The 21137-nt window shown below is 51.3% G+C and overlaps 1 protein-coding gene across 8 annotated transcripts in view; it reads right to left on the bottom strand.

Moving 5' to 3' along the window:
• Positions 1 to 11598: 11598 nt before the first annotated feature.
• SCN5A (sodium voltage-gated channel alpha subunit 5) overlaps positions 11599 to 21137 on the bottom strand; it is an 86721-nt gene continuing 77182 nt past the window's right edge. For 4 of the 8 annotated variants that reach the window (XM_024768948.1, XM_024768943.1, XM_024768947.1 and 1 more), the window contains 5 exons: positions 19725 to 19778; positions 18998 to 19135; positions 18226 to 18330; positions 16779 to 17049; positions 11599 to 12839 (listed from right to left, as the gene is read on the bottom strand). In XM_024768948.1, the coding sequence (XP_024624716.1) occupies positions 11599 to 12839; positions 16779 to 17049; positions 18226 to 18330; positions 18998 to 19135; positions 19725 to 19778 (1809 nt within the window). Of the gene's footprint in view, positions 12840 to 16778; positions 17050 to 18225; positions 18331 to 18993; positions 19136 to 19724; positions 19779 to 21137 lie in introns of all 8 variants that reach the window. The other 4 variants (XM_024768945.1, XM_024768944.1, XM_024768941.1 and 1 more) reach the window with 3 other exon arrangements.

Below are 21137 nucleotides of genomic sequence, written 5' to 3' on the forward strand. Positions count from 1 at the left end.
GGAGGAGGAGGGTGGTCACGCAGCAGCTGGGGCTGGCGGGAAGCAGACACATGGGGCCAGGTGGTCTTCAGCCAGGGCACAGGAGCAGAGAAATTGGCACGGGGGGCTCTGCAGCTGGGGCCTGGCAGCAGGTGGGTGGCGAGGGCGGCCCTGAGTTGGTGACTTGCCTTGGGGAGAGAAGGGCACTGTGGCCAAGGTGCCAAGAGAGTCTGGGCTGATGGCTAGGAGGGCTGGGCGGGCTGCCCATAATCGAGGAGGTGACAGTGGGCGTAAAGAGCCCACTTAGTGTAAGCGAAATGGAGGACTGGGGGTAGGAAGTCCAGAGCTTCAGCACCCCGACCCAGCCGTGCCCCTGGCCTCTGGTCTTCCTCACGCCTCCTGTACTCCAGCCCCTCACTGCCTCCTAACCATTCTGTGTGTCAGGAAGGACGGGCTGGGGGGAGCTTTCTGCTGCATTGTGTGTGTAACTAGTGTCCCGGGAGGTGGGTGGCTATCGGGGGTGCCCCTGGGTGGAGGAAGGGACCTGTGAGGGGTGTGTCAGTAAACAGAGAGCAGTTCAGGAAATCAGTGGATGTTACTGTGGAAGGGGCTTAGAGATTGTCCCTAACCATTTACAGATGAAAACACAGGGCTCTGGAAGAGGGAAATTGGATTGGCATGAACAAGTCACACGGGGGCTGGTAGTCATGCTCATCATTATCATGCTGGATATCTATTAAGTGCTACTGTGTACTAGGGATTATTGTAGATTCTTCATGTGTCTTAGTTTACACAATCCTCACACTACCTTAGGAGGTAAGTATTGTCATGCCCATTTTACAGATGAGAAAACGGAGACTGGAACAGTGAGGTCAGTTTCTCCACATGGTGCAGCAAGCCCATGCAGAGCAATGGAATGTTTTCACACTGCACAGGGAGTTTTGCTCCTTCAAATGGTGACATATATATATGTCACATATATATATATATAAAGTCTGTCTTTAGAGCTCCTTAAAAACAATAGCAGACGTTTCACCAAAGAGGATATAGGAATGGCCAGTAAGCACATGAACAGATGCTCAACATCGTTAGTCATCATTGGTCATCAGGGAAATGCAAATTAAAATTATAGGATATACCCACCCAACTGGCTAAAATTAAAGGAAAAAAAAAAGACTGACAATTCCAAATGTTGGCATGGATATGGAGCAACTGGAACTCTCATTGCTGGTAGGAATGGATGATGAACAACCATTTTGGAAAACATTTGACAACTCCTTATAGAGTTAAACATACACTAATGAGATGAAACTGATTAGTTGTCCCCTGAAACTCAATTTCTAGGCATTTACCCAAGAGATAAAAACATATGACCATACAAACACCAGTACCCAATGTTGATAGCAGCAGCCTTATACCTGATGGTGAAAAATTATAAACAACCCAAATGTCTATCAATTACTGAATGCAAAACCAACCATGGTACATCCATATAATGGAATACCTCTCAGCAATGAAAAGGAACAAACCAACACAGGCAGCAACATGGATGAGGCTCAAATGTATTATGCTGAATGACAGCAGCCAGACACAAAGGTTACGTGCAATATTATTCCATTATATGAATTCTCCAGAAAAAGTAGATCTATAGGAACAGAAAACAGCTCAGTGGTTGCCAGGGGCTGCGGTGGAGGAAGGGGTTGACTATAAAGGAGCATGAGGACGTGATGGAAATATCTGATATCTTGATTTTGGTGGTGATTATACTGCTTATACATTTGTCAAAACTAACCACACTGTGCATTTTAAAAGGGTGAATTTTGGGACTTCCCTCATGGTCCAGTGGCTAAGACTCCATGCTCCCAATGCAAGGGGCCCAGGTTTGATCCCTGGTCAGGGAACTAGATCCCACATGCTGCAACTAAGATGAGTTCACATCCCCCTGATTTAAGTATAGAAACAGTGGGCTGGAGAGGATAGGAAGTACGATGGTCATTGTTGCCTCATTGCAAAAGTGACATCAGAGGAAAGAGGGGAGCCATGCACTCTCTGGGAGAAGACTGTGACAGAGAGGGAACAGCCACTGCTGAAGCCCTCAGGTGAGGCGTGCACGGCCTAGGCAGGAGCCAGCAAGGACCTGGTGTGGCTGACGTGGAGTAAGAGCCGGGGTTGTAGACGGGCTCAGACAGGCGCTGGGGAGCGGGGTGCATTGGGGGGCTGAAGAGGGCTCAGGCTGTTCTCTGAGTGTGACGGGGGCCACTCGGGGGTTCTGTGCAACTTGCCTTTTATTGTGTGTGCGGTACGCGGGCCTCTCACTGTTGTGGCCTCTCCTGTTGCGGAGCACAGGCTCCGGATGCGCAGGCTCAGCGGCCATGGCTCACGGGCCCAGCTGCTCCACGGCATGTGGGGTCCTCCCGGACCAGGGCACGAACCCGTGTCCCCTGCATCGGCAGGCAGACTCTCTACCACTGCGCCACCAGGGAACTTGCCTTTTAATAGACGCCACTGGCTGCTATGTTGAGAACGGTCTGGGCCAAGGACCAACCAGGAGAACTTTGTAAGAATCCAGGCAAGAGGCGTTGGTGGCTCAGACCAGCGTGGCGACGGTGGTGTTGAGGAGTGGTCTGACTTGGGATATATTTTGAAGGCAGAGCCGGCAGGATTTCCTGCTGGATTGGATGTGGGGTGTGTGAGAGAGAGGAGGTAGGGATGATGCCAGGGTTTTTGGCCTGAGCAGCTGGAGCTTCAGCTGAAAACCCCATGGGGGCTGCTGACCGGTGTTACCTGTCCCCTGGGGCGTGTGGCTGAAGTGAAGACAGACACAGGGGAGGGCTCAGCCCTGCTCCTGGCTCTGGGGCTCAGGGGATGGGCTGCCTGTACTGGTTATTCCATTACCCTTTATTTATTGGCCTTATTGGCTTTTGTCATTTCCTCGTTGTCTCCTGTCTGGAGAGAAGACCATAAATGTGATGGATTGATACAGGATACAGGAGGCCCAATTATCTCTGTCGAGCCGGCCTCTCCTCTTGGTCAAGCCCTCCCCGTTCTCCGTCTTTGCAGCATCTCCCATTGCCTTGAAGGCAGAAGCAGCCTGGTCCCTGGCTGTCCAAGAAGAGGGAGTGCAGCCCAAGAGGGTGAGTGGCAGACAGACGGTCCCCAGGAGACACGGCTCCAAGAGCAAATACAGGAGGCAAGCTCAGCCCCACAGAGGCTGGGCCGGAGGACAGCGGGGTGGGAGGGCAGGATGTACCACCGCCGGTCAGCCCACATCCGGGGAGGGGGGCTCTGCTTCGACTTGCACGCCTTTCTGGAATCCGAGCTGGCGCCTCCCTCCACGAACGCTGGGGCGATGGGGCTTTTCTCTCCGGCAGCAGGTGCCTGGCAGCTGCCCGTGGATGCCAGCCCCGTGAACTGGCCTGGGAGGAAGTGCCTGTCGGAGTGGTGATTGTACGTGCTGGGCTTGGGCTTGGGCTTGGCCCGTCCCCGTCCCCTGCCCTTCAGGCTGACTTGGGACGCCCACAGGAGAGAGGCACCTTGCGTGGGGGCCCCCCGGGTCCCTCTGGGATCGCCCCAGGATCCCCTGAGACAGAGCTTGGCAGCTGCCGGGCTTTGAGTGTCATTTCTGAACCAAATCCCTCGGCCCCCACCTCAGGCCTGTCTGCCTGCCTCTGTCCCTGGGAATGTCCTGAGGCCCCTGGTCCAGGGTGGTTGGAACAGGAAGCCTGAGGTTCCTTCTTAGGATTTTAGGCATCTCCCTATGGTCACGCCCTGCTCGCTCCCCAACACGGATCCTGGTTGCTGTGCCTTGAGTGTGCATGTGTGTGAATCCGCACCTGCCTCTCCACGTAGGCGAGCATCTCATGTAGGTGGCGTCCTTCCAGAAGAACAGAGTGGAAGGTGGGGCTGTGGGTGAGAATAGGAGCCAGGGACCTAAGAGAACAGAAGGGCAGGAAGGACTCAAATGGAGGAGAGGATCCAGGTGAACCCAGTGGACGGTGAACGGCTGGGTTGAGGGGGTGTCTCTTGTGCCAGCATTCCGGGGCTGCTCTCTGTGCCAGGCACGGGGCGGGGGCCAGAGAGTGTGGTGCGAGCGGGCCGGCCTGGCCTTCCCCAGCCCTCAGGCAGCGCACAGGACGGTGAGCTGGAGGGGTGTGCAGGAGACACAGTCCTGTGGCTTCCCCAGCCCATCCGCGGTGGCCTTTGGCACCTCCTAGCTCTCGGCCGCTGCCCGCTCTGTCTCCGCCTGTAGGAGTGAGTGCCTGTGCTGTCTCCCTGCCCCTCCCAGCCGCCCGGCACTGAGTCTCGTGGCCGTCAAGGCTGAGGCGGAAGAGCGGCTGGCACGGGGCAGGGAGCAGCCAGGGCCCTGGCCCCAGGGTGAGAGCTGACGTCTGTCCGGGAGCATCTCTCTCCCTGCCAAGGGCTGAGATCCTGGGCTGCATGCCTTCCTTCTGACACAGGAGCCGGCATCCGTCCCTCACGGAACCTGGACCCTCAGCCTCACCCCAGAGTGGCCGGGTGACAGCTGTGGTGGTGTGGTGACCGCAAGGCCCACTCTTGCCTCCCTCCAGATGCACCTGACACCTCCCAGGCCAATATTTTATATTGGGAGTATAGTTGATTTACAATCTTGTGTTAGTTTATTGTCATTTTCAGGTGTACAGCAAAGTGATTCAGTTATACATATATCCATTCTTTTCCAGATTCTTTTCCCATATAGGTCATTACAGAGTATTGAGTAGAGTTCCCTGTGCTATAAAGTAGTCCTAGTTGATTATCTATTTTATATATACTAGTGTGTATATGTCAATCCCAACCTCCTAATTTATTACCCCCACTACCTTTCCCATTTGGCAAAAATAAGTTTGTTTTTTTTATGACTGAGTCTGTTTCTGTTTTGTAAATAAGTTCATTTGTATCAATTTTCAGGTTCCACATATAAGTGATATAATATTTGTCTTTCTCTGTCTGACTTACTTCACTTAGTACGATCATCTCTAGGTCCATCCATGTTGCTGCAAAAGGCCTTATTTCATCCTTTCTTATGGCTGAGTAATATTCCATTGTATATATACACCACATCTTCTTTATCCATTCCTCTGTCGATGGACATTTAGGCTGCTTCCATGTGTTAACTATTGTAAACAGTGCTGCTGTGAACACTGGGGTGCGTGTATCTTTTTGAAATATGGTTTTCTCTGGATATACGCCCATGAGCGGGATTGCTGGATCATATGGTAATTCTATTTTTAATTTTTTAAGGAACCTTCATACTGTTCTCCATAGTGGCTGTTACGAATTTACATTCCCACCAACAGTATATAGGGGTTCCCTTTTCTCCACACCCTCTCCAGCATTTATTCTTTTTAGACTTTTTAATGATGGCCATTCTGACTGGTGTGAGGTGATACCTCATTGTAGTTTTGATTTGCATTTCTCTAATAATTACCAATGTTGGGCACCTTTTCATGTGCATTTTGGCTATCTGAATGTCTTCTTTGGAGAAATGTCTATTTAGATTTTCTGCCCATTTTATTTTTGGTACGTGGGCCTCTCACTGTTGTGGCCTCTCCTGTTGTGGAGCACAGGCTCCAGACGCGCACGCTCAGTGGCCATGGCTCATGGGCCTAGCCACTCCGCGGCATGCGGGAGCTTCCCAGACCGGGGCACCAACCCGTGTCCCCTGCATCGGCAGGCGGACTCTCAACAACTGCACCACCAGGGAAACCCTTCTGCCCGTTTTTTGATTGGCTTTTTGTTTTTTTGATATTGAGCTGCATAAACTGTTTGTATATTTTGGAGATTAATCCCTTGTTGATTGCATCATTTGCAAATATTTTCTCTCATTCTCTGGGTTGTCTTTTTGTTTTATTTATGGTTTCCTTTGCTGTGCAAAAGCTTTTGAGTTTAATTGGGTCCCATTTGCTTATTTTTGGTTTTATTTTTGTTACTCTTGGAGGTGGATCCAAAAAGATACTGCTGCAAGTTATGTCAGTGAGTGTTCTGCCTATGTTTTCTTCTAAGAGTTTTATGATATCCAGTCTTACATTTAGGTACTTAATCCATTTTGAGTTTATTTTTGTGTATGATGTTAGAGAATGTTCGAATTTTATTCTTTTACATGTAGCTGTCCAGTTTTCCCAGCACTTATTGAAGAGACTGTTTTTTCTCCATTGTATATTCCTCCTCCTTTGTCAAAGATTAATTAACCACAGGTGTGTGGGCTTATTTCTGGGCTTTCTGTCCTGTCCCATTGATCTATATTTCTATTTTTGTGCCAGTATCATACTGTTTTGATTACTGTAGCTTTGTAGTATAGTTTGAAATCAGGGAGCCTGATCCCTCCAACTCTGTTTTTTCTTTTTCAAGATTGCTTTGGCAACCTTTTGTGTTTCCATACAAGTTTTAAGATATTTTGTTCTAGATCTGCAAAAAAATGCCATTGGTAATTTGCTAGGAATTGCATTGAATCTGTAGATTGCCTTGGGTAGTGTAGTCATTTTGACAATATTTAGTTTTCCAATCCAAGGACATGGTACATCTTTCCATCTGTTTGTGTCATCTTTGATTTCTTTCATCAGTGTCTTACAGTTTTTGGAGTATGGGTCTTCTCCTCCTTAGGTAGGTTTATTCCTAGGTATTTTATTCTTCTTGATGTGATGGTAAATGAAATTGTTTCCTAATTTCTCTTTCTGATCTTTCATTCGTAGTGTATAGAAATGCAATAGATTTCTGTGTATTAATTTTGTATCCTGCAACTTTACTGAATTCATTGATGAGCTCTAGTAGTGTTCTGGTAGCATCTTTAGGATTTTCTATGTACAGTATCATGTCATCTGCAAACAGTAAGTTTTACTTCTCCTTTTGCAACTTGAATTCCTTTTCTTTTTCTTCTCTGATTGCTGTGTCTAGGACTTCCAAAGCTACATTGAATAAAAGTGGCAAGAGTGGACATCCTTGTCTTGTTCCGTATCTTGGAGGAAACGCTTTCAGCTTTTCACTGTTGAGTATGATGTTAGCTGTGGGTTTGTCACATATGGTGTTTATTATGTTGAGGTAAGTTCCCTCTAGGCCCACTTTCTGGAGAGTTTTTATCATAAATGGGAGTTGAATTTTGTCAAAAGCATTTTCTGTATCTATTGAGATGATCATATGGTTGTTGATGTGGTGTATCACACTGATTGATTTGTGGATATTGAAAAATCCTCACATTCCTGGGATAAATCCCACTTGATCATGGTGTATGATCCTTTTAATGTATTGTTGGATTGGTTTGCTAGTGTTTTGTTAAGGATTTTTGCAAGCAGCTGTGGGCTCAGGAAGACTGTAAGCAGCCTGTCTGCAGATGGGTGAGGCTGTATTCCCACCCTGTTGGTTGTTTGGTCTCAGCACTGGAGCCTGCAGGCTGTTGGGTGGGGCCAGGTCTTGGTGACAAAATGGCAGCCTCTGGGAGAGCTCATACCAATGAATACTCCCAATACTTCCTCCACCAGTGTCCTTGTCCCCAGAGTGAGCCACAGCTACTCCCGCCTCCCCAGGAGACCCTCCAAGGCCCTTAGGTAGGTCTGGCCCAGGCTTCTATGAAGTCACTGCTTTTTTCCTTGGGTCCCAGTGTGCATGAGAACTTGTGTACATTCTCCAAGAGTGGAGTGTCTGTTTCCCCTGGTTCTGTGGAGTTCCTGCAATCAAGCCCTGTTGGCCTTCTAAGCCAAATGCTCTAGGGGCCTGACATGGGGCTTAGAACTCTCACTCCTGTGTGAGAACGACTGAGATACAATTATTTTCCAGTTTGTGGGCCACCCACCTTGCGGGTATGGATTTCATTGTATTGTGAATGCGCCTCTTCTACCACCTCGTTGTGGCTTCTTCTTTGTCTTTGGATGTAGCGTATCTTTTTGATAGTTCCAGTCTTTTTTGTCAATGGTTGTTCAGCAGCTAATTGTGATTTTGGTGCTTTTGTGCGAGATGGTGAGCTGAAGTCCTTCTACTCCGTTGTCTTGTCTCACACCCCTCTCCTCATGTTGTTTTCACTCTCTTTGCTGCAATTTCTAATACAAAATATATTTTCTTTCACCACCCAGTGTACATACAGGCACTCACCCAAGTTTTCTATGTATATCTGAAACAATAGCTTCACAAAACAACACTTATCCTAAGCACATAGCATCCACTGCTATTTTAAATTCTGATATCATTTTAAAAAAAGCTGGTCGTGGCCCACTACACTGGGACACGGCCTGCCCTTTGAAATGCCCTGGTCTGGCTGGGGAGACAATTAAGTGTCACAGGAGGTTAAAATGGACTGTCTCTGCCCCTGTTTTGACCAAGGGACCAATACCAAGAGTTTCAGGATGCCAAACCATGTGTCTCTTATATGCAGATGGCTTACAAGAGAAATGGAACCAGACATGGGGACCCCATAGGCACATCAAGGATAGAAAAAGGGGTCCAAGGGAACCTGTTGCGAGTGGGTTTCTTGCAGAGAACTGTCATGAGTTGTTTCCAGGACCCTGTGGCTTTCTTCTGGGGGATGGCCTGTGTGTGGAGGGTGCCACCTTCTAACCCTGGCCTGCTGAGGGGGGCTTCCTGGGCCTTTGGAGAGCTTTGACACAGAGGACTGGGCCTCACTGGGGCTCAAGTGGACCAGCCCTGGGACCTGGAGGGAGGGTTGCTCTGGTGGTGGCCTCGGAGCACACTGCTGTTGGGGCCTGGCCGCAGGCCAGTGTGGGTGGGGCAAGTGTGCTTAGTGCTTCCTGAGGACCAGAGGCAGCAGGCAGAGAGGACCTGTGTGAGCCTCCACAACAGGGCTACCGGGAAGGTCCAGGGGCTTGGCAGGAAGAGGCTGGGAGTAGACCCTCAGGTGCCCACAGGCAAAGGAAGGGTCACGGGGCACCCGGAAGAGTGCATTCCTAGGGCTGAGGAGACTACAGGGAGAAGGCCCAGTAGGGAGTCTCCAGAAAGCCAGAAGATGCCCGTATGAGAGTCCTCTCTAGCCGTCCAGCCACCCTATCGCCGACTGTCGTAGGACTGGACACTCTCAGGATGAGGCTAAGATGGTATTTACAACAGGGTGGCTGAAGGCTGCTGTTTCACCCAAGACTGAGTGGAAAAGCCCCAGCATTGGCCTGGTTTTTACCTGGGGCCAGGGAAGATTGTCTCCACTGAATGAAGCTGAAAGGAACAGGAAGAGGCAAAAATAAAGGCTGAATTTGATGACACTGGGGGTCACCTTTGTTTACATACTGGCTTTGCGGGTATCTGCAAAAAAAAAAAGTATGTGTAAATATATATATATATATATAAAACGGAATCACTTTGCTGTATACCAGAAACTAACACAATATTGTAAATTTGTAAATCAACTATGCTTCAATTAAAAAAAAAAGAACAGAGTCCAGGCCAGGTCATGTAAGCCATTTATTGGTTTGTTTTAAAAATATGTATCTCATTTACGCACGAAGTTTGGTGAGAAGTGCTTGGGTAGTTCAGACAACGGCTGGCACTTGGTGCAGCCAGCGTCGTCTGTCAGCGGCTGGCCCTGGGCACCTGCCTCAGGCTCCCAGGCTGTCCCCACACATAAAACCCCAGTTGCCTTCTGGTCAGCTGGGCCTGCAGGCCGGCCGGCCTCCCAGCCTCATCCCCGTCCATGCAGCAGGCTCTGGGTGCCAGGTGCCAGGGAGGGCACACACCTCTCCAAGCCTTAAGAGCACAGCACAGAGAGCTACAAAAATAAGATTTCCACTCAGAGAAGTGTCGCTGGGGCAGTTAAAAACCACATCCCACACTGGACTCAAAGGGAACATGGGAGAAGAGAAATCACTGGGGTGGAAGGGGGTGGAGGCTGGGGCTGCCACCAAGGGAACTCAGGTGACAAGAAGAAACATAATACTTGTCTCGCCGGCAGTGTCCCCTTAGCTCCCCACGGCCAGCTCCCTGACGGCTCGGCGAGGTAGGTTAGGACAGCCAGCTTCTGGCTTCCTGGGCTGCCCTGAGAGGTGGCTGCCGCCGGGTGGAGGGCGGCTTTGCTGGAGAGCGGATTTGGGCAGCCGAGCCCCTGCCTGCACAGGCTCCACCAGCCACCACTGTCACTCTCAGGGTGACAGTTCTCTACATTAAAAGATTTGCATATGCTAAGTAGGATTGTCAGCAGCTGAAGAGGCCCTGGGGGTGGTAATTGGACTAGAAAAAGTATTTTTCCCTGAAAAGGACTGCTCACAAGACCTATGGGCAGCCTGGCCGCTGCCCCAGAAGGTCCTTGCATGCGGGTGCCACCAGGACCCTGGGCTGAGCGGGAGGGGCTGGTCCAGGGTCACACTACTCCCTTTCCCAGGGGGCCTGGGGTCCATTCTCCTCCCAGGGCACAGGGACTGGGCCTGAGCCTCCTGAGGCCCCTTCTCTGCACAGGGCCCAAACAGCCCTCCCCACTCCCATGCCACTGCATCTGGAGAGGAGCTGGAGGCCACACGGGCATCCCCTCACAGCTGGGCAGAGGCAGAAAGGTCCGGAGAGAGAGCCTGGGTGATGACAACAGACTCCCTTCTCCACATGGGCCAGGGGTCCCTGCTCTGAGGGCTGTTGTGTTTCTCAGCCCTAACCCCATGGGCTCAGCCTTCTCTTCCTCGCCTGTGGGGCAGGGCCGGCCAGGCTGGGCAGCAAGGACAAGCTGGGTGGCAGGAAGTGAGTGGGGCTCCTCCCTCAGGCCCTTCGTTTAATGTTAATACACTAACAGAGGCCACGCTCTCCAGGGAAGAAAGGCAACATCAGTGCCGAGGACCAGCCCTGGGACCCGGGACACTCTCTTCTGGAAGCTTGCTGTATCTGTAGAACTGACCCCAGGGTGGCCTGCATAAAAATACAAGCGGAAAATGGACCTTGGGGACAATGGAAGGCCAGCATGAGCCCCGGCTGACAAGAATCCCACCCATGGGGGCCGGGAGGAAAGGCCTGTCTCCCTTAGGCTAGGGCAGAAGAGGCTGCCTGGTGCTCACCTCGGGGAGCCCAGGCCACACGTGGCCTGTGCCTGGCCTCTGTGTGTATGAGAGTGTGCATACGCATGAAGGGGAAGGGGTTCAGCCCTCTTGGCACCTTAGCCCAACCCCTGGGCAGTGAAGGCCTGTGGGACCCACACTGGATTTCACTTTTGCTTTGACAACAGAGTCCCAGCAGCTCCATAGACACTCTTGTGCAGAGTTAAGAAGAGGCAGCGGGAATTGCTGCCGATCCGTCCATGAAAAAAGTTAGTTCTTTGCTCAAGTAAAAAAATATCAAATATAATAAATTTATGAAAGCCCGTTCACAACACATACAGTCTCAGTTTTGTATTTTGTCTCAGCAGCTGGGATGGAGTTGCTTGTCAGAGCCCTGGGGTGTTGCCTGACCAGACCCTTCCACCAGGACTGGTACACTTGGGGTCTCTAGGGACAGGCCACCCCGAATGGCTGGCTTAGCCAAATGCTTCCAGCCGTCAGCATGGTGCACAGGACTCTGCCTTGTCGGTCCATGGGGCTGAGGCTCATCTCTCACTCCGGAAGCCCAAAGCAAGGACAGATGGCCCAATGGCTGCTGGTCTGGGGCTGCATTCGGGTTTGCCATGACGCTGTGCGCTGGCCCACCGGGGCACGCTCACACGACAGATTCACGGTCCCTGTCTGGGGACGGGGGGATGTCCGCGAGATCCTCGCTGGGGCTGTAGTCAGATGCCCGTGCCTGGGGGTTATCGCTGGTGGCCCTGGTGACGCTGTCGTAGGAGGGTGGGAAGGACGTGGAGGAGATGGAGGAGCTGGAGAGCGGGACAAGGCGCTGGGAGAAGTTCTTGTTCATCATGTAGGCGATGAGGCCCTCCTGCTCGGGGGCATCCTCCTCGGGGAGGCCGCTGCCGCCCGCCTGCTGGCGGAAGAGGAAGGAGGCGTGCTTCATGGAGCGCCGCAGCAGGTGCCTGCGGAAGGCCCGTTGGATGATCGAGGCCGACACCTCCTCGTGCTTGCGCCGGAGTGTGGTGGTGATGGGCTCGTACGAGATCTTGGACGGGTTGGCCGCCATGAACTTCTCCTCCATTTGGATCTTCAGGGCGTCCATCTCCCCAGACTCGCCCAGGACCCTCTTGGTGAAGGCAAAGAGGATGTCCATGCAGTGGATACGGTCCCCGCTCACCATGGGCAGGTCCATATTGATGAGGCTTATCTGGTTGGGCTTGGCGATTCGGAGTGGCTCAGACAGGGCGTCAGCAAAGTCGGACAGGGCCGAATACTCAATGAACTGGGTGGCCTCCGGGTCAAACTTCTCCCAGATCTCATAGAACATGTCGAAGTCATCCTCGCTCAGGGGCTCCGTGCTCTCCTCCGTGGCCACACTGAAGTTCTCCAGGATGATGGCGATGTACATGTTGACCACGATGAGGAAGGAGATGATGATGTAGGTGGTGAAGAAGAGGATGCCCACGGCGGGGCTCCCGCAGTTCCCCCGGGAGCCGTTGCTGTTGGGCAGGGTGGGGTCGCAGTAGGGAGGCCCCGTGTTGAGGATGGGGCTGAGAAGCCTGTCCCAGCCTGCCGACGTGGTGATCTGGAAGAGGCACAGCATGCTGTTGGCGAAGGTCTGGAAGTTGAACATGTCATCAATGCCAGCCTCCCACTTGACGTAGGCGAAGTTGGCCATGCCGAAGATGGAGTAGATGAACATGACCAGGAAGAGCAGCAGCCCAATGTTGAAGAGGGCGGGCAGAGACATCATGAGCGCGAAGAGCAGCGTGCGGATGCCCTTGGCCCCACGGATCAGCCTGAGGATGCGGCCGATCCGGGCCAGGCGGATGACTCGGAAGAGCGTTGGGGAGAAGAAGTACTTCTGGATGATGTCTGAGAGCACAGTGCCTGTGGGAAACAATGCAGACTGTGGCCACTGATGGCATTGCTGTCCTCCCTCCAGCCCAGCATCGCTGGGAGGGGTCTCTGTACAGCGAGGAGCCAGGAAGCGGAGGCCTGGGTCACCTGGGGCCTGCAAGGACCCTGCCTCCACCCACCTCTTTGAGGCTCCATTGCTGCATCTGTGGTCCAGAAAAGGAGGACCTACAGTACCTGCATCTTTTGCAAAGTGCCTTCTTAGCTCTCCGTTCCCGAGTCTCCTGAGAACACATGCAGAGCCGTACCAGGCCCATCTTCCAGATCTTGGGTTCTGAGGCCTCAGGGGACTTTCTCAGCATCTTGGTGGCCCACCTTGGACGAGAACTCGGGAACTTTTAGCTCCTTGCTACTCAAAGTGTGGTCCAAGGACCAGAAGCCTGATCTCCTGGGCACTTATCAGGAATGCAGAATCTCAGCTCCGCCCCAGACCCACTGTGTTTTAACAAGCCCAGGTCGTTTGTGTGCACACTGAAATACAAGAGGCACTGGCCAGGCAGTCGGCCCACTCCCCGCACCTCACCTGTCGCATCTCAGCCTCTCTGAGGTGCTTCCTATGACCCTCTCAACTCTGCTAGCTGCCGGGCCTGCCCACCCATCTCTACTGACTACTCTGAATTTGGAGTTCCGAGGGGCAGGGATGTAAGTTATAGGAGAAAGAGTGGAATACACTTGCCTCGTATTGGCCCAAGTGACCTTTCCCGACTCCTCATATGATAATAATGTCACTGGCTGACATATGTCCAGTGTTCACTGTCAATAGGGCACTGGGCTGAGCAATTCATATCCATCCATTTAGCCCTTCCAACAGAAGAAAGGGCTTACCCTAGGAGGAAAGCTGATACCATCATCCTCATTTTCTGGAAGAAGAAACTTACCCAAGTTACCACCTAGTCAGTGAGAAGCTGCGATTTGACTCAGACACTCTGGCTCCAAGTCGACATGTTAACTATGCCTCTCTGGTACACAAGCTCTGGGATCACTAGGTGTTCCTGAGGACAGACTGCACCTCCTGGAATCTCTGAGACTATGCCTCAAGGGCTCTGTTCCTGATACCCGCATTCTCTAAAGCTTCTCTCCAGTCCCACCAGGCACAATCTCGCCCTCACCCCTACCTGGGACCTCTTGGAGCATTTCCTGACCTAACTTCCAGCTTCTAACCATCTGTCCATTACTGCAGCCATAGCAGCCCCTGCTTTTGCCTCTGAGTCACTGAAGGCAGGGTCTGAACATGACAGAAAGATGAAAGCCAGTCACCCCAAGGCAGAGGTCTGTGGAGGCAGGGTCAAGACTGGGCCCTGAACACAAGTGACAAAAGAAAAAAAATATTGATAAATTGGACTTAAAAATAAAAGCTTTGTGCTTCAAGAGATAACAACCAAGAAAGTAAAAAGACAACCTACAGAATGGGAGAAAATATTTGCAAATCATATATCTGATAAGGGACTGGCCTCCAGAATATATAAAGAATTCTTACAACTCAATAAAAACATAAATAAGTCAATTAAAAAACTGAGCAAAGGATTTGAAGACATTCCTCCAAGACATTTCTCTTATTATATACCAAGATATACCAAGGAAAATGACCAATAAACACATAAAAAGATGTTCATCATCATTAGTCATCCGGGAAATGCAAACCAAAACTGCAATGAGATATCACTTCATACCCACTAGAGTGGCTATAATTAAAAAATACAGAAAATAACAAGTGTTGGTAAGGATGTGGAGTAATTGGAACCCTCATACATTGAGGATAGGAATGTAAAATGGTGCAGCCACTTTGGAAAACAGTTTGGCGGCCCCTCAAAATTTTAGGTTACTGGTTGCCAAGGGGCTGGGGAGAGGGAAAATGGGGACTGATCGCTAAATGGGTACAGAGTCTCTTTTGGGGATGAGGAAAATATTCTAAAATTAGAGTGTGATGATGGTTGCACAGCTATGTGAATATACTAAAAAGTACTGAAGTACACTTGAAAGGGTGGATTTATGTTATGTAAATTATATCTCAATAAAACTGTTGTTAAAAAAAGAACTTGGGCTCTGAAGTTAAACAGATATGGGCATGTGCTATGGTCTGAATGTTTCTGTCTCCCCCTAAATTCATATGTTGAAATCCCAACTCTCAAAGATGATGGTATTAGAAGGTGGGACCTTGGTAGGTGCTTAAGTCATGAGGGTGGAGCCCACATAAATGGGATTAGTGCCCTTATAAAAGAGGCTCATGGAGCTCCCTAGCCCCTTCCACTTTGTGAGGACATGGCAAGAAGGTGCAGGTTATGAACCAGGAAAAGGACCCTCACCAGAAAACATTATTATGCTGGTGCCTTAATCTTGGACTTCCAGCATCCAGAACTGTGAGAGGTAAATTTCTGTTGTTTATAAGTTACCCAGTCTGGTATTTTGTTATAGCAGCCTGAGTAGACTGTGTACGAATCCTGTCTCTGCTTCTCCCTAGTTGTATGATTTCCCTGCCTCAGTGCTGACTTTATAAGGTAAACTGCATGAGGCAGGTGATGTCTGAAGGAAGCTGGCACATACCTGGGTGGCTAGACTCCAGAATTTTCCATCTCCAGGGATAACTTCTACTTTAGAGGGCCACCTGCCTCCCGACTCTGGAACCTCTTCCTCCTTCAGCCTAAGGGGCAGGCTTCCCTTGGGAAGGCAGGAAAGCCCCCACAGGTCCCATTCCCTTTCCCAGACTCATCCTTGAAGCTCTCCAATCAGAGAGCTGTGTTCCAGGGTTCCAGGGAGGGTGGGGCCAGGAGGGGGTGCTGGGTCCTCTATCAGGTTGGCCCCTTGGCCTGATTGGGCCCTCCCAGATGTGTGTGTGAGTGTGTGTGTGTGTGTGTGTGTGTGTGTGTGTGTGTGTGTGTATGAGATGGGGGTAGAGGCAAGGAATGTAGAGAGAAAAGAATGTAGGAGCCTGGTGTACTTGTTATGGTGAAGTACAGATCCAGGGCTGGAGCAGAGGGAAAGTCCTGGCCTGGGGAGGGCTTTTCTGCCCAGCCAACTTGCATACCCACCCACGATGGAGAGGATGACAACCACGAAGTCAAAGATGTTCCAGCTGTTGGTGAAGTAATAGTAGCGCAGGGCAGCCATCTTGATGATACATTCGCCTGTGAAGATGGCTACGAAGAGCAGGTTGATCTTGGCCAAGATGTTGACCTTCTCAGGGCTCTGGTCATCTGTCTCCACCATCATGGTCACCATGTTCAAGCAGATGAGAAACATGATGGTGACATCGAAGGCCTGCTTGGTCACAATGTCGAATATGAAGCCCTGATACTTGTTCTGAAAGGAGGGGCAGAAGACGGGCTCAGCAGGGGTCTCAGACATAGTTGTATGATTTCCCTGCCTCAGTGCTGACTTTATAAGGTAAACTGCATGAGGCAGGTGATGTCTGAAGGAAGCTGGCACATACCTGGGTGGCTAGACTCCAGAATTTTCCATCTCCAGGGATAACTTCTACTTTAGAGGGCCACCTGCCTCCCGACTCTGGAACCTCTTCCTCCTTCAGCCTAAGGGGCAGGCTTCCCTTGGGAAGGCAGGAAAGCCCCCACAGGTCCCATTCCCTTTCCCAGACTCATCCTTGAAGCTCTCCAATCAGAGAGCTGTGTTCCAGGGTTCCAGGGAGGGTGGGGCCAGGAGGGGGTGCTGGGTCCTCTATCAGGTTGGCCCCTTGGCCTGATTGGGCCCTCCCAGATGTGTGTGTGAGTGTGTGTGTGTGTGTGTGTGTGTGTGTGTGTGTGTGTGTGTATGAGATGGGGGTAGAGGCAAGGAATGTAGAGAGAAAAGAATGTAGGAGCCTGGTGTACTTGTTATGGTGAAGTACAGATCCAGGGCTGGAGCAGAGGGAAAGTCCTGGCCTGGGGAGGGCTTTTCTGCCCAGCCAACTTGCATACCCACCCACGATGGAGAGGATGACAACCACGAAGTCAAAGATGTTCCAGCTGTTGGTGAAGTAATAGTAGCGCAGGGCAGCCATCTTGATGATACATTCGCCTGTGAAGATGGCTACGAAGAGCAGGTTGATCTTGGCCAAGATGTTGACCTTCTCAGGGCTCTGGTCATCTGTCTCCACCATCATGGTCACCATGTTCAAGCAGATGAGAAACATGATGGTGACATCGAAGGCCTGCTTGGTCACAATGTCGAATATGAAGCCCTGATACTTGTTCTGAAAGGAGGGGCAGAAGACGGGCTCAGCAGGGGTCTCAGACAGGCTAGCACGCCCCCATTGCTGCCTCTCAGCCCAGGCCACCTACCCTCCTACTTCATCCTCTGGCGGGGGCGGGGGCCAATGCCCCCAGACAGTCACGGGAAGAAGAAGAAGTCAGGATGCCGGCCAGCCTGGCTCTCCTGCTGAAAGCTCCCTGGGCTTCCAGGCCCAGTCCTAGGCTCTCTCTCCCCTGAGACCATCTCTGATGGCTCTTCAGAAAGGGACCTCTCTTACCCCGAGTTTCCTCAGCACATCATTCATCATGCTTCCCTTTTTGTTCCCACTGTCTGAAGGCTCAAGGTCAGATTTAAATTTCAGTCCTAGTAATTGTCTCAGTCCTCAGGTTAACAAATTTTCTCCACTCTTTTTATGGAATTTATTTTATTTATTCTACTTGGGACTCCCCCGGTGGTCCAGTGGATTCTACTGACTGTATTTATATGTGTCTTTAATTGTAAGATTATTTTGGGGAAGAGAGACGATTATAAATAAGTGAAAACACACGTGTGCGCATGTACACACACACACACGTACACACACAAGTAACCTAGAACCGAGCATGGAGAACAGGAAAGTATAAGATGAAATGGATGAATCAGATGCAAAAACTGGGGCTGCCACTTACAAGCTAGTGATTTAGGTACCATTCACCTAATTAACCTCAGTACTGCCCCCATCCTGCTCCAATACACACACACACACACACTTTTCTGGGCCAAGGGAGTCAGCCTAGCAGAGAACCCAGCACCCCTCTGGGCCCCACCTACCAGGGAACTCTACTGCTCAGGGAGTTGCAAGGATGAGGTTATGCACGGGGGTGGGGGCAGGCTGCCCTGCGCTCCCTGGGGAAAGCCTGCAGCCCTGCAGGGGAGAAGGGGGCTCACTGAGAGGTTCCTGTGGGAGGGGAGTGTCCCCTGGGCTGCCATAGCTGTCTCATGCCTTCCCCTCTATCTCCGTGAGACTGAGGCCCCTGTGTGTGGTTATAGGTCCCTCCTTTCCTGGACAGGCTGAGGGCCCTAGGCTGGGCCAAAAGACTATGAAGAGGCCCTGATAGCTGGTCTTGTGGCATGGGGCCTTCTCAGGGTCCCCTCAGCTGGTCCTCCCCACTCCCACCAAATCGAGAGCCTGACTCACCAGGGGCCGTGGGATGGGCTTCTGGGGCTTCTTGGAGCCCAGCTTTTTCATGGCATTGTAGTACTTCTTCTGCTCCTCTGTCATGAAGATGTCCTGTCCCCCTAAGTGCAGAGAGACAGGCACCAGCTTCATTTTGGAGTTCTCAGAGCCCCCAGCATGGAGGGCACAGGGATCTCGCCTCCTTGATGAGGATGCCAGGGTTGCGCTCCTCCGTACTTCCTCTCCCGGGGGACAAAAGTGTGCCTCTATCCTGCACCAGAGATTCCCCCCACCCCCGGACCTGCTTCTCCTGAGTCCCTGTCCCCATTCTCCTTGAGCTCTCTCTGACTTTGTGACTTGCAAATCCAGTCCCTACTCCCATCCTCTCCCCTGCCCAGCTCAGCCACCTTGGAAGTTCTCTCTGCCCACTTGGTTTGCCTGCCACCCAATCACGGCCCCTCTGATGGAGCTCCTGGAAGACCCTGGCCTCTGTGCAGCACCGCCCCCACCATTGTCCCTGATCACGGACCAGGTAAATAGACACAACCCTCACCCCAGGTTCTCTTAGGAGCCTCATCTCTCAGACTACGGCAGGCGTGGGGCCCCTTGTTACAGGCTTACAGCCCTAAGCAGGTCACATCATAGACACACCCCTCTCCCACCCTATCCCAACAGGAGCAAGAAGAGGACCATCCCCAACAGGAAGGAAAAATGGGGCCAGGAGCTGGAAAGGCTCCCAAGTCCCTGGCATCCAGCCTTGCCCTGCAGCCTGGGGAACCTGCGCTCTACGTATCTTTTTCTTCTGTTGGTTGAAGTTGTCAATGATGACACCGATGAAAAGGTTCAGGGTGAAGAAAGACCCGAAGATGATGAAAATAACAAAGTAGATGTACATGTAGAGGTTGTATTCCCACTGGGGCTGCTCTTCATACTAGAGGGGAGAAACCAGATGGGAGGTCAGACAGGCGGGAACGGGGGTGGGCTGGCTGGGTGTGTCAGAGGAAGGTCACCACACAGGGTGTATGTCTGAGTGTGTGTGATGGGTGGGTGGGGATGGAGTTGAGAAGAGTGGGTGGTGGCAGGTGATAAGGGCAGGCATGCTGGGCTCAGGGCTGGCACAGCGTCCCTGCATGGCTCCTTCCCCTGGGCCACTGGGAGGTTTGAGTATATAGGGGCATCTCTCAGCCTGCAACTGTCAGTGTGATGGGGGTGGAGCACAAGGACAAAGGAGAAACTTGATTTATGTCTCTGTTGGTTCCACCCCATCCTCCTGGGGTAAGACTTTGATTCAACTAAATTACAGTGAATTTAATTTGAAAGATACTTGTAAATCTGGGGACTCCTTGGGAGACCACACGACCTTGCCCCAGGGCCAGGCCTAGGCATTCCAGAGAGGCTCAACTCTGGGTTGACACAAGAGACCTGGCCCTTATGGGATGTAGACCCTGATTCCCTGGTGGCCAAGAAGCTGGGAACCTCGGATGCCTGACTCAGGCCGAGAGGCCAGTGTGACAACCTACCCCCCTGGAGTCCACCGCTGCATACATGATGTCCATCCAGCCTTTAAATGTTGCCTGGAAAGAAAAAACAAAAGTAAGGAAATCCTTTAATCCTGCATCTACGGAGCTACATAGGGCTCCTGTCTGGGCAGATGAGGCCAGGAAATAACCTCCTACAAGAAGCAAGCAGTCCATCCCACCCTTTCAGCAGTATCCAAATGGCTGGGTGGTCAGGGAAAGGCCTTCTTGTTCAGGGCTGAGGAGGAGGGGAAGCCAGCCAAGCAGACACCCCAAGAAGGTCATACAGTGGGGGAATAAACTTCTTGATGTTGGTCAAGAGACTTCCCTTCAGATCCACATTCATTTCAGATTCTAAAATGACACAGAAGCGCACAGCAGGTATCAGGGAGAGAGAGGTGGCTCTTGGGCTCTCAGTTCTTACTTAAGGTGGACTCCAGGGCTGACCTGGTCCCCTTTGTCATGAGCCTTAGTGCTTCTGCTTCATAGCTTTTCAAAGGAAGTCCCTGAAGAATCCCAACCTTCCCTCATACTTAAGGGGGTCCTTTTGCTAGTGGTGTGTTGGCAAATGGCTAACAAATGGCTTTCCAGAAGAAAAAGAAAAGCCCTGATTGTTGCGTTTGCCAACTTCTCTGTGTAAATACTCCCATCATTGTCATCCTTAAGTTGCCAACATGTCATTACTGAACACAGAGCTGGGGAGAGATGCACAGGAACACAGCGTTGTAATATTTCCACTGTATTTCTGTAATATTTCCATGGATATAATAGGTGTGAATAACCCCAGGAGCATAGCTGATAATAAGTGGTAATGGTGAGTTCTGATTTCGTTTCAATACCATTGAGTTAATTACAAGTTTAAAAAAATCTAATTTTTAATAATGGCTTGCCAAATATTGGAAAATGTAGCAATTGGCTCTTGTGAGTCCATACGTGCCGGCGCTGGCATGGCACACGAGGCAGGAAAGAGGAGGCCGAATAGGACAAGGTCCTGGCACTGGCTGCATGGACTGCCCAAGTCTGGGATGCTATGATGATTCAGAAAGAGCCCTGGGGGACATGCTTGGTGGTGAGACCAATTGTCTACCGAACCTCACCTGTGTCCTCGGCAAAATCCGATCGTGTCCTGAGCCTACTTTCAGGGTATAAGCTGGTCTGCACAGACTTTCCACGTCTAAGAGTTTTCATGAGTCAGGGAGGGCAGAGGAAAACCAAGGCAGCCGCAGAGAAGGCAACTGCTTCAGCTCCCTGTGCCACGGGGCCCTCACCTGTACAGAGAGGCCTGGAGATGCTGTGGGACCTGCTGGGGACCACCCAAGGTTACGAGATGCCCGTGGCCGAATTCTTCCCAGCCACTGTGCGGTTCTGTCTGCAACAGAAAGGGGGCTTTCCTTCCAAGTTCTGACATTCAGAAGG

Source organism: Neophocaena asiaeorientalis, unplaced genomic scaffold (assembly GCF_003031525.2).
Source record: "Neophocaena asiaeorientalis asiaeorientalis breed wild unplaced genomic scaffold, Neophocaena_asiaeorientalis_V1.1 scaffold1058, whole genome shotgun sequence".
In the NCBI taxonomy this organism is placed as follows: Eukaryota; Metazoa; Chordata; class Mammalia; order Artiodactyla; family Phocoenidae; genus Neophocaena; species Neophocaena asiaeorientalis.